Here is a 13,502-nt window from a genome sequence, read left to right as displayed (position 1 = left end):
GAAAGCTAGACGCAGTTTATGACGAAACAATCATAAACGGCACAAAATCTAGGTCATCGGAAGGTTAACATTTGGATTTCTTTCGGAGCTAACGTCATTGAGCATAAAGCAGATCGAGAATAAAGCGCAAAATCTCATTTCCTCGTATCCAGATGACTTGGAAGACACGCTGGTGGCTGAGCTCATACAGTTTGCTGCATTTATGCGCACCCAGAAACCGGTGAGTGTGAACGAGTCAGCAGAGCTTACCATGTACAAGCTTTTGTCGTCGTTGAACCTTTCTCAAACATTTCCAAACGTCGAGATTACTTTGCGCATCTATCTGTGCTTGATGGTGTCTAATGCCTCCGGCGAGCGGAGCTTCTCAAAACTGGGAATAGTCAAAGGAGAGCTGCGGTCCTCGATGAGGGAGGAAAGGCTAAACATGCTGGCGCTTATGAGCATTGAACATGAGGTGCTGAGCAGCCTTGACTGCACTGACATGATCGAAGATTTCGCGCTTGCTAAGGCTCGAAAAACAGTAGTATAAGTAAGCAGCACTAGCGCAGCATTGACAATATGCCAACGTTAAGTTGATCTGGATTAGCCTTTTCTTCATTAACTCCGCTTTTCAGGCAATATTGGTATTGAATTGTGTTGGTGTTACATAGCCTGATGTTACTCTCGAGTTTTTACGATAACACGTCGTTATTATTGTTCATGTTCATTAAAATTTGGCTGACTGCGTCGAAAGCAATAAAGGCTCTTTGGTCGGTCTGATTACGCGTGTACGGTGGAGTCAGAGTGTCGAATGCATATGTACCAATGCCTAGAAAAAATAGGCCTGTTTTTGCGCTGCAGCATCAGGCCCAGTTTCGTCTTAATCCGGCCCTGGCTGCTTGAGGTGGTCATCGGTCAACCGATTGCGATATTTATTTTTGATTCTGATCATTTTGCGGAAAAGTGCTTCACATACGTAAGTTGATCCAAATACAGAGGAGTTTTTCTGGGCATTGGTTTTCAAGTTGGGATACTTTCCCTCTGAAACTCGACTCCAAAATTCAAGTAGCAAGTCCAATTGTAAATTATCAGGAGCAGTGGCCACGTTAACTGCAATAGGATTTGATTTATAATTTCACATTGCCTGTCGTACCCCCTGCTTTAGTGCTCCGTACCCCCAAAGGGTACACGTACCCCTGGTGTAAGATGTAAAATGAAAAGTTCACTGACAGTGCAACCTCTACGACACAACGACAATGCAGTTTGTAAACAATTTTGACTCCGTAAACAATTTTGACAAGTCAAAAAATAATCGCCTTAATTATTATAAATAGATCTTTTATATTTTTTTGTGGAATTTTCAGGGGTCAATGAGAGCCGCAAGAAGGCTAGCTTGGAGCCGCATGCGGCTCTAAGAGCCGCGGTTGGGAATTACTGTTTTAGAGTGTTACAACCGACCCGTGTTACTTTACGCCCCGGTCTCCCCTACAGTCCGAGCCTACTACTGTAAAAGTGGGTTATGTGCTACTTTTTTTAGGTTATGGTTATGTGCTAGAAACTACCACAATGATATCAGTTCTTTAGACAACCTTCTCCTTTGGCTGCTGCGCCTGGATGTAACAACGTGATCTGCGGCGGCCTCAAACGCAAGAAGAACAACCTTCTCCATGACGCTAAAAATAACCTCGTAGGAAATCACCTTGACCAGTCAGTGCAAACTTCCGGTTAATAATCCGTTCAATCGTAGCCGAACATCAATCACTACAAATTATTGCGTGGAAGGTTTATTGCAAAGCTCACAAACAAAAATCGTAGTCCTCCACTTTGCCATTGGATAAAACATACAAAATAACATAAATAATATGCATTTGTTGAATAAATAAACGAGTAGATGGCCATCAATGACGGGTTTGTTGCAAGGACAGGCGATCACGTGGAACGTCAAAAGAGGTGCTGATCCCACGTATTGGGAGTCACAGGGCTGTTCAATTATCGTGGTGTCAGGACCGTTGTGTATGTTCAAGGCCAACGTTACACAAGCCGGAGTGATGAAAACCACGTCCCTCGGTATTTGAACAGTCTTTTGTATGCTGGAGATGAAAATCCCATGTAGGCCTAGTACCGGTACTGTAGTTGTCAAAGCCTGTGGAAACACCAGAGTCTAGAAAACAAAAATATCAATGTATGTGAAAGTCTTGTTGTATCACAATTATTGTAGTATCATGTCTACAATCAGTGCCAGTAGTAGGCTAGAGTAGCTCATGAAGGGTCAACTTCCTAGCATAAACGCGAACACGATTTGAAATAATTTGCCTCTGGTTTAAAAGTCCCATTTGTCTATGCAATGTATTGAATAAACTATACATTTGTTGGACATGCACGTCACGGTTGTAAACTCGCAACAGTGTTACAACATTCCCTTTAAACCTTGATAGAAAATGTCCTGCCTTGCAAAAAATCTTCCTTCGAGGTCACAGTGCAAACTCAAAGAACTTGTTGTGCAGAAATCAGCCAAATCCACCACCCAATTGCTTCACTATCTTTTCTTATGGCCCGCATTTAAAATAAAGCTGCCTGCTTCCGTGCTTCGCCATCCATGCAAGTCCTTGACACCTCGGACACCGGTGGAACGTAGCGTGGAATCAGTCAGTGTCCGAATCCGTCTCAGATGATTCCGAAAGATGTAAATCTTTGTAGATTTGACTTGAAAAATCTAAGCAACAATATAAAGCCAGGCTTTATAAGAGATTGTACAAACAGTTAATAAAGTAATACAGTTAATAGTACAAAGTTTAATATTAGATATCAACTTAAACGCAAAATATTGAAATACAGAACATAAATATATACTGTAGTACTATGGAACGCCAAACAAGTCATGATGTTTTTCGGTGGAAAAAAGTATCAACTGGAAAAAACACGTCTTACAACTGCAAAGTATAATAATACATGCAAGCGCAATAGTTCATTGGGATTGTTGCCCAACGCTTGTTAGTCTAAAGTCCAAACCAAATTTCGGCACAAGACATTTTGCCACACAGAAAAAAGTCCGCTCCATCAGCTCAGTTGTTAAGCGCCCTACTCAAGATCACGCGGCGCTGGTTCGGCTCTCGAGGTGTGCGCTTGACCAACGCATTTCAGGACTGCTCTCCATTCAGCGGCATCTAATGGATGGACTAATTGGGTCTGCTACTATTCGGCGAGTCCGATTCGGCTAATCCGATTCGGCGAGTTCCCTATTCGGCAAGAGCCTTTTTCGGCGAGTGCCCTATTCGGCGAGTTTTTGAAATTTTACATTTGAAAGGGAATTATCGGGTACCGTAGCCTAATTATAATTGCCGTTTTTACATCGTTAAACGTTGAAATCGTGCAGAAAGGAATAAAAATAAAATGTTTGAACTATTAAATTAAAATTCGTTATGTCAGTTCAGTTGAGTTGTTTTTATTTCTGACCATCATATGAAAAACAATACACGTCAACATAGCAAAGGTAGAAGCGACAAAACGCGAACGTTAAAACGTGCTTGAATTCGTCATGTCAGTTCAGTTGTTTTTATTTTTGATCATGATATCAAAAACAATTCACGTCAACATAGCAAAGGTGTAGAAAAAGGTAGAAGTGACAAAACGCGAACGTTAAAACGTGCTTGTGACCGAAGTAAGTTATTGAGTTGAAACAAATTTGGCACGGTTGCAACACCTTCAAAAAAATTTAAGAAATTAGGAGAAAATAAAAAAAAGAAAATGTTACAAAAAAAATCATGTTTAATGTCTATAAGTTAGTACTTTTGAATAGAAATGATTAGTTTGGATCAACAAATGTGTGGCCTACAGCTTGGATTGAAAGGAAATTATCGGGTACCGTAGCCTAGTTATCCCGACCAGCAGAAATTGCCGTTTTTACATCGTTTTAACGTCGCTAAACGTTGAAATCGTGTAGAAAAGAGAACTTTGGTGACTACGATACGTTGAAACTGGGAAACATTCACAGAAGCCCTTCGATTTGTTCCAAGAACCCATTTAGCCTAACAGTTCATTTGTACATTGATTCAACGTCTGAATACATTATGTATCTTAAAAATGCATAATCTTAAAAATGCAACGTATCGAAGGGCTTCTGTGAATGTTTCTCAGTTTCAACGCAGGCCTTAAAACTCGTGTTTTTTTCCGGCAGCCATCGTGGCCTACCGAGAGCTCCTTCACAGCGGCCAAATCTGCGTGCTTGGAGGCCAAAATACAATAACGATAGCACAAGTAAATAGCATTAAACTTGCAACAATGTTAAAATGATCACTTAGCGTTGTTGAAGTCTGAGCGACGTCCTGCAATAGAATCGTTGTACCACGCATTAAATGCTTTATCGGGATTGTAATCCGGTATTGCGGGACCATCTAACGACCCTAAATTGTTTTAACTGCTCGCAGCTCAGTAAATTGTTTCAACTGCATACCGCCTTTCATAATACCTGACCATTTATTCCGTTATGATGTCACGATTGAAGGTGTGAAGTCACTAACCCACAGCGTTCTCAACTGTGAAGACACGTGTTTTACCCACGGATGTCAACTAACCTAGTTCTCCTTTTTAACAACGATTCAATGTCCGACAACATTGAATCGATATAAAAACGACAATATTGCCAGCTGATGTAAATTAGCACTTCGGATTAACACTTCGTTAAAATAAACATCGGGAATTGCAAACAAGACTTACAGCGCTGGTGATTGCAGCTGGATATATTCAATACAACAGTAGTGACTATGATGCGCTGACCTAATTCTGCGTCACTCTTTGATACTACATATTTTCGACATTTAATCCACGATCATTCTATTGCGAAATTAAATAATTGGCTAGAAGAAACCGGCGGCCAAACTTGGCCGACGGAGGAGGTAGCACAGGCAGTCATTCAAGCACTACTTAGCGGCCATGGCCGCGATGGCCGCCGGCTGCTTTAAGGCTTGCGGTTATAGGCGAATTCTTCGTAAACAATTCTTCGTAAAGCAATTCTTCGTAAGCAATTCTTCGTAAAACAATTGTTCGTAAACAGTTGTTGGTGAAATGAAATCCGTAAAAGAATTTTTCGTAAAGCATTTCTTCGTATACATCAAATCTCCATTGCATGCACGAATAAATGCTTTGGGAAGAATTGTTTTACAAAGAATTAAGTTTACGAAGAATTGTTTTACGAAAAATTGCTTACGAAGAATTGCTTTACGAAGAACTGTTTACGAAGAAAACGTCGGACACCAAGGCTTGCAACGTATCCTAGTCATCAAAGTTCTCTTTTCTACACGATTTCAACGTTTAGCGACGTTAAAACGATAAGCCACACATTTGGTTAGCCTTTTCATTCTGTTACTACAATGTAAAAATGAACTGTTAGACTTACTGGGTTCTTGGAACAAATTTTTGCTAGTAGGGATAACTAGGCTACGGTACCCGATAATTTCCTTTCAATCCAAGCTGTAGGCCACACATTTGTTGATCCAAACTAATCATTTTAACTATTCAAAAGTACTAACTTATAGACATTAAACATGATTTTTTTTTGTATATAACATTTTCTTTTTTTATTTTTCCTTTATTTCTTAATTTTTTTTGAAGGTGTTGCAACCGTGCCAAATTTCTTTCAACACAATAACTTACTTCGGTCACAAGTACGTTTTAACGTTCGCGTTTTGTCGCTTCTACCTTAAAAACAACTGAACGGACATGACGAATTGAAGCACGTTTTAACATTCGCGTTTTGTTGCTTCTACCCCTTTTCTCGACCTTTGCTATGTTGTGTATTGTTTTTGATATGATGGTCAGAAATAAAAACAACTGAACTGAACTGACATGACGAATTTTAATTTAATAGTACAAACATTTTATTTTTATTCCTTTCTACACGTTCAGCGACGTTAAAACGATGTGAAAACAGTTAGGCTACGGTACCCGATAATTCCCTTTCAAAAATAAAATTTCAAAAACTCGCCGAAAAAGGCTCTCGCCGAATAGGGAACTCGCCGAATCGGATTAGCCGAATCGGATTAGCCGAATCGGATTAGCCGAATCGGATTAGCCGAATCAGACTCGCCGAAACGGGCCATCCTGGGACTAATTCCCCTACAACAATCGAAAACTTCACTCTGACAATGACGCTAACCGGCCTGGCGTCAAAAGCCTCTACAAGTATGTGAAACTACCAGGAATATCCAATCAAGGCTTTGTCAGTCCGAGGATAAAGATTCAAAACCAACCAAATGTGCCCACTGCCCATATCTATTTTTTTATTTATGCAGTATAATGTCTGAAGTTACATAGTTAAATTAGTTGGTATTTCACACCAAATTCCATAACCACAACATGAAACGTCTTAAAAGTCGGTTGAAGCGCAACCCCATGACAGCTGCTGCTCTTTGTTTTTGCCCCAATCGTCGCTGTGCTCATGTAAAAATTGTGTTGGCTGCAACAGATGGGGGAAGGGTATTGTATTGTGGTCACATACTGTGGAATACGGTTCGACTCCAGGCTTAAGCTGGTTGGTAATAAAACACCACTCACCTCTACCCAGGGTGTAATGAATCTTATCCTCTCGTTCCGCGAAGCTTGGATTAAAGAATGGGACTAACCTTTACTGTTGAATCAACTGCACCACAACCTAGATAAAAAAATCAGTCGGTTTTCTGTCTGGGGAAACGTACCTGTATGTTGGACGGGAGAATTGTTTGTCGATACGTTGCTCGAAGATTCGTCATCTGAACTGGAGAAGTCTGAAGCGCTGGAATCATCACCCGAGCTGCTCAAGTTGCCTAAGAGTGAAGGAGCAAAAAGTGAGAGAAGTGATTCTGATGCAACAATTACGGTGATTGTGCATCACAATTCATTACCGCACTGTTTTGGTGCTTAGTTGGAAAGCGAAAGCTGAAGAGTTACATCGATGTCATGTACCACACGCCAATCCTGCAATCAGTAGCGTTGACATGGGATACTTTTAGACCCGAGGTGATTTTATGGCCCGTAAGGTAATCTTTCCAAGGGCCTCGGGAATTTGAAGAAACCACCGTGTGTTGATTGGATGTCGTGCGTTTTTCTCAGCAGTGTCTTGATTAATGAGCCCAAGGTCGAGGATCTTGTTAGGACTTGGCCCAAATTATCCTCTCAACGGCCCTGGCTGCAACTAACACGGCTGAGCGACAACGCTCGTTCACATATCACTCCTTCCCATGAACTGACACGACGCTACTACTGTGACATCATAAAAGATTTTACGGGAAACAAATGCCTTTGTAATTTGAACCTGTCGTCACCACTCAATAACGCTATCTACTTACTTGAATCGCGGGGTTTCTCGGGGGAATATGCCTCGGCAACTTCTGGTGGCTTCGTTGTGGGAAACTTCATGGGTTGACTAAGTGGTTCACTTCTCTCATCCTGTTTAAACACAGTGAATTAGTGGTGAGGAAATCGATAACTCTGTTTGGAACAAGTTTCACAGCCACAAACCAATATGGTTGATTACGTGATTGCTATAATACCACCCAGAGCACCGTCTCTTCACGGAGGTACTGGAATTAACCACAGGAGGTACTTTGAAATACTACAGTAGATGTATAAACATATACATAGGCGTCGAAATAGGGTGGGCCGGGTGGGCAGCGCCCACCCTGCCGTGAAACGAGGGTGGGCAAAATATGTTTCGCCCACCCTGTTTTCATGACACTTATGAAGAGTTCGTTACAATTATTTCCGTTTTTGAAATATTTCCGTTTTTGTTAAATGCTGGAATGCTGGATTATCCAACCAACTGCAGCGCAACTTCTTGTTTTACGCTATGTTTCTCGCTACATATCCGACCGAACAAAGCAATTCCGCAACAACGCTGCATTGAAAAAAAAGACGGTACTCACTTCATTGTTGTTGCTACGGCAACTGCCACACGCTGGCAATTCCTAGTGAGAGAAAGCCACGTTTAATCTTTTCTCCGAATGGTCTCACTTTCGTTACGTCACAATCAAACTTCAGTTCCGGGTTAGCGTAAGGCAGAGGTCGCCAACCTTTTTTGTATGCGGGCCACTTTGGCACTTAGGAGAGCTGTGGCGGGCCGCACTAATAAAATTTTAGGTAGGTTGACTCTTATGCTAGAAAAGAACGCATTTCGTACCCAGTATCCAGCGTTACTTGTTGTTAATATTTATCTTAAAATACCGCAGCAAAAAAATTAGTCAAACAACGCTACTGCCAGGCCAAACTCCGTTAACAACACGTTTGACTTCTTTAACATTACCTAATAAACGAGGCCACTTGTTTTGCGCACTTATAGCGAGGCGAGCGGTTTCATCGAATATTCATTGCCAAGCAAAGAGTGGTGTTTTCACTTCGCTTCACAAAAGATATCTTGCAATTAACAGTTTCAGTAAACAAGAAAATATTTGACACATCGCAATACAGGCAACAATAGTGACCTGCAAACATATCAGCGAAAAATAGGCTCCAATAACAGGGAGAAAAAAATCAGGCACCATGAAACAAACGCTTGTGAAAATCACCGAAAAAACGTTTCTATCATAACTCATGAACGGTGGTTCCCTCTAAAAAAGTAATGAGTTGGTTTTTCATCCTTTTTGTGAAAGTCTATAAAACCGTCTTTCTTCGATTATTAGACAAATGTCACCTGCGGTGCTTATAAGCATGGCAAGAATTGTTGATTAACAACATTTTGCAGTACTAAGCTAAATATTTCCATAATACCAGAAAAAGTCTTTAAATTTATATATAATTTTATTCCAATTTATTATAAATTGAGTTGGCACACCGACCTATTTTGCCAACAAAAACTTGCATAAAGGAACACTGCTCGTGAAACCCAATAACGGTGAAACGAACACCTGGTGTTTACAGAACATTTACAAACTTAAAATAAGCAACCCTATGCTCACAGACAATTTTGAAATTCGAAAACAGACGTTATAATCAACCACTGGAACAGTGTGGCTGAACATCGCATTGGAGTAACTTTAAACGACCCCTACCTAGAACTACAATCTGATTGGTTGGTCGGTGGAATCGTATGCAGAGCGAAAATATGCTTCCCGGAAGTGTCTGCTACTATTCGGTGAGTCCGATTCGGTGAGTTCCTAACCTCTAACCCCAAACCCCTAAAACGGCAATGATAATTAGGCTACGGTACCCGATAATTTTAAAAAAAAAATTGAAAAAATCCCCCGTTAAGGGATCGGACTCACCGAATCGGACTCAACGAAACGGGCCATTCCGTTCCCGGAAAGTATTTTTTGCCTTCATGCTGTTTAACTGAATAACTCCTCAAGAAAAGTATTTATGGTTATACTTGTGCACTGATACCTTCCGCGGGCCGCACATAACAGCGTGGCGTAAGGGAATATGACATCATAATGAACATGACAATAAAATAACCGATACAAGACGTACTGAAACAATCGCTTTTTACAAATCTTTCCTCACAAACTTGTTGCTGGGTATAAATTGGGGCACCGCGCGACAATTGTGATTTTATTATTGAAAAGTTAAACATAATGCAAAGTCAAAGGCGCAAGAAAGAAACATCAAACCTATTAAAGCTTAATTGCTGCAGCGACGCTAAACGCAGTCTTTGTGAGAAAGATTAACCATTGCGAATTTGCGAACATACACATTCAATGAAATCTGTTTGAAAACTCTCGCCCACCCAGAATTCCTCTCTTCTAAGAAAAAATCGACGCCTATGAACATATATATTCAAAAGATTCGTAAAACAAGAAAAAGGAGGACACATTGTAGCAATAGCAAACAAAGTGCTCAATGCAGCAAGCAGAGCTGAAACAATTACAGAAAAACTAAAGTGTGTAAGCCATGCGCATAACAAACTAATAATGCAATACATTATAATAATTAATTAATAATGCGCTTATAAGATTTGGCTAGTTTAGTGTTTCTATCTCCTTTCTAAGAACAACAAATCTTTTACTAGCCAAATAAGAGTTGTGCTATAATTACTGCAATAGGGTCCGGCTTCCGGGGTTCTTGAGACGATGGTTTCATTGGTTTGTTGTTGTTCAACTTCTTTCCAGTTTGTTTCTTCTGTAACTTCATTGGTGGACCTGACGGCAACACTGGTGGTTGTGCTGTGATGTTCCCAGCCAACCTAAAGTTTAATGTAGAGCAGCAACAATTGACACATACAGTCATACATATTTCAGGGATAAATTGTTGCAATTGCAAATAAAGTGCTCAATGCAGCAAACAGAGATGAAACAATTACAGAAAAACTAACATGGTTAAGTCATGCGCTACCTAAGGTTTCATGATGGTTACAATCATCAGGCGCAATATCAGACTTACTTCAAATAGAATAACGAAATAAATAAAATTCTATTTGAATAAGTGTTGTGACTGATGATTGTAAGCAGCATGACCCTTGGGTAGCAAATAACAATCCATGTTAGTTTTTCTGCAATACCTGTAGCTGCATAGTGTGACTTAAGACTAGCTTGTCAAACTTATGTTTTGGTACATGTGCAATAAAGCTAAATTTCACAAAGTTTTAAAATAGCTACAAACACAAACGTATTCCTGGAACGTTTTATAACAAGCAAAAAAAAACATTTTGTTTCTATCCAAGGTGACATATGCACAATACTGTATGCCCAATTTTTTTTTACACTTGGTCTTTTTTTTTCTCTTGAGTAAATCAAAATTAATCGAACTGAGTTGCCTATCATTGTTTGAACTGCTTGACTAAATTTTTGTTCAGCTTCTTTTAAACCTTTTTCTAAAATTAACAAAATTTTATAGTATGATATTTTAAAAACTACCGGTATATTATATATAATAGCAATATGGAAAAATTCAGTACATTATTCTGTTCAGAGGAAAAAATATCAACTACAAAGGTAAAATAGATGGTCAAGGTCTCAAGGATGATTCTATCTTGTATGTGGTAAGAAAATAATGGGTGGATAGTGTTGACATGCACCGCAGTCCACAACAAGATGATAATGACAGAATTGACAGAATGTCTAAATAAATAAAACTTTTTATGAAAACAAACTTACCTAGTTTTTTTAACTTGTATTTGTGAAGTAATCCTTTCCAATGTAAAACTATCAGTAGTTGGGTCGTAAATTAAAAGGCACTCTTTTTGTGCAGGCTTTTTTGACCCTTTAAATACTGTGCTTGCATTTTTCGATCCTTGTAGATGGGGCAAAGTAATAGTAACATTTGTTTCGCCAACATCGTTTGTCTCCCCAACATCAACTTCACCTTGTTGAGTCAGATCAACTGATGCAGGTTTGAAATCATCTGTAAAATTGCCAACAAAGTGAGGATAAATAGCATGATACGTTCTACTGGTGTAAACTAAGCTGAACTACCACAAAAATACTAAAAAATTTAAGCAAGTACCAACGCCAAATGTACGGTACCGGTACTAGGTAATACCACATCAATACAGCAATCCTGAAATGACATTATCATGTTGAAAACTAAATGCATAACAAAACTTTAGAAGCAATGTCTTTTAACTTGCTGCACTGTGCCACTGCTACCAAAAAATATCATGACAAACAAAATGAAACAACTTTTACTAACAATATTTGAAATCATACATATTCACAGTGATTACAATATTGTAGATAACTTTGCTAATAGACCAATAAACACACAACAAATTAATACAGAAAAATACTTCTTAAGCTCAAGACATACATCTGACTGTGTGAAAAGCAGTTTCTTTCCTCTTGCGAAAAGTTGAGCCAAGCTCAATGTTGTGAACTTTTCCTTCTTTCATAAAAGGTAATGATGAATCCATTTTAGAACAATATTTTCAGCACAATTTATCCTATAGGCTACTATTGGTGATTTACTTAAACTCTGAAAATGTGAAAACACTTATGTCTGCAATTTATTTAAGAAATATTTCACCACATGACAGATTTGCATTTTGTGAAAGTAGTTTGCAAAATGAATTCATGAAATGATTAATTGAATCTTCATGCTCGGACTGGGAAAGCTTCTTACAGAGCTTAGGCCTAATCCTTACAGTTTTGCATACTTGTAGGCTAGAGGCTTTGAATCACTGACTCAGGCTCGGTCACTGAGATTGACAGAGTGAAGTTTCCGATTGTTGAAGTCATATTGTGGGGGAATTATTACATCCATTAGATGCTTCTGAATGGAGACTGAGCAGTCTTTAATGTGAATACTCAATGGCATACGAGAAATGAACTAGCGCCGCTTGATCTTGAAGCTTCTTAGTTCCAGAAGTCATGCGCAGCGTTGCCAGATGCTGAAAGCTGCTTGGCACCAAAAAGTAACTAAAGTTTCACCAGATTGCATTCAATTTCACCAGATATTTAAAATACCCTAAATAAAGCAATTTCGCCTAAAAATACAAATAGTTTTTGACTTTTTGAGACATAAGACTAAAGTGAAACGAATATGCAAAACATATGTTTTGTCACACATCGCATACACGGATTATAACTGTAGCAGTCATAAATATCAGTATAAACTTCAGAAGTTCTTAACCGAAAAAGTTGTTGTTTTTACTTTAAAAGCGGAAACTTTTCCGGCCAGGGTTAAAATGCACTCCAAGATGCAATAACATCCCGATGAAAAAATTTGAAAGACTTTTGCATATCCTGCACAGGGTCAGGATATCCATGAAAATGAAACAAGTGGCCACTGTATGCTTGTGTAGCCTATGTAAGGTCACTGATGTTGATAAACTTCTAGTTTTTGGGCAAAAAACAACCTCCTTCACTAATTTTAAATATAAAACTTGTCTTTTTGGCCAGTTTTTTAGTAAAAAGAACTCTCCAAAAAGCATTGTCTCGCCACTGCCTGCAACCATGCCAGTGGCAAAAGCTACACGATTGCTGGTACAGTGCTGCTGTCAGATTCAAAAGATTGATTGAAGAGCGCAAATTGGTCACTCTGAACTTGCAACACACTCACTCTGAACTAAACACAGCCATCAAGCATGCGCAAACCTCTTGCAAAACGTTTTCTGCACGAGCAGACATTTTTTGCTAAAAAGTTTAAAAAATTTTGGAAAAACTTGAGTGGGAAATATTTCACCAGATTTCACCAAAACGTTGTTTGGTTCCAAGGTCAAAATGCGTGGTACCAAAGACCTCTAAATTTCACCAGAATTTTTTTATTTGGTATCCTATTTCCCCATCTGGCAACGCTGCGCTAACCAACTGAGCTATCTAGCCATATTCAGTAGCCACCCCTTAATAAGACCACCGTCATTCTGGCAGAATAATTTTTCCGCTTTCCGCTTAAAAAAGTTATCCGTGAATAAGTGCGAGGCATGAAATGCGATCCAGACATACATTCGAAAAATCTTAAATAAAACTATAATCCACAACACGTGCCACTTAAATTTTACATGCATCGGATTCAGTATTAAATTACCTTTCCAGGGATGTGCACCAATAGGATGGCATTTGGAAGGAACTCCCAGCAGAACGCTTCAAAGATGGAGGATATATTTACGATAAACATTAAAATAA

The 13,502-nt window shown here is 39.2% G+C and overlaps 1 protein-coding gene across 2 annotated transcripts; it reads right to left on the bottom strand.

The window, feature by feature from the left end:
- Positions 1–1,758: 1,758 nt before the first annotated feature.
- Positions 1,759–11,846, bottom strand: LOC145770612 (uncharacterized). Of its 2 annotated transcripts, XR_014289157.1 has the most exons (7): positions 11,689–11,846; positions 11,037–11,283; positions 9,979–10,126; positions 7,299–7,398; positions 6,669–6,776; positions 2,427–2,692; positions 1,759–2,140 (listed from the first exon to the last, which is right to left on the bottom strand). XR_014289157.1 is itself a non-coding variant. In XM_082582301.1 (6 exons), the coding sequence occupies exons 1-6, from the start codon at positions 11,789–11,791 to the stop codon at positions 2,622–2,624; spliced, it is 777 nt and encodes a 258-aa protein (XP_082438427.1). In that variant the 5' UTR covers positions 11,792–11,846; the 3' UTR covers positions 1,759–2,621. The 2 variants fall into 2 exon arrangements, 1 of the variants encoding a protein (XP_082438427.1); XM_082582301.1 differs by having other exon boundaries at positions 1,759–2,692.
- Positions 11,847–13,502: the final 1,656 nt, after the last annotated feature.

This window comes from Aplidium turbinatum, chromosome 5 (genome assembly GCF_918807975.1).
Source record: "Aplidium turbinatum chromosome 5, kaAplTurb1.1, whole genome shotgun sequence".
Classification (NCBI taxonomy): domain Eukaryota; kingdom Metazoa; phylum Chordata; class Ascidiacea; order Aplousobranchia; family Polyclinidae; genus Aplidium; species Aplidium turbinatum.
The sequence above is the reverse complement of the archived record's forward strand: the minus strand, read 5'-3'. Positions and strand labels throughout refer to the sequence as shown.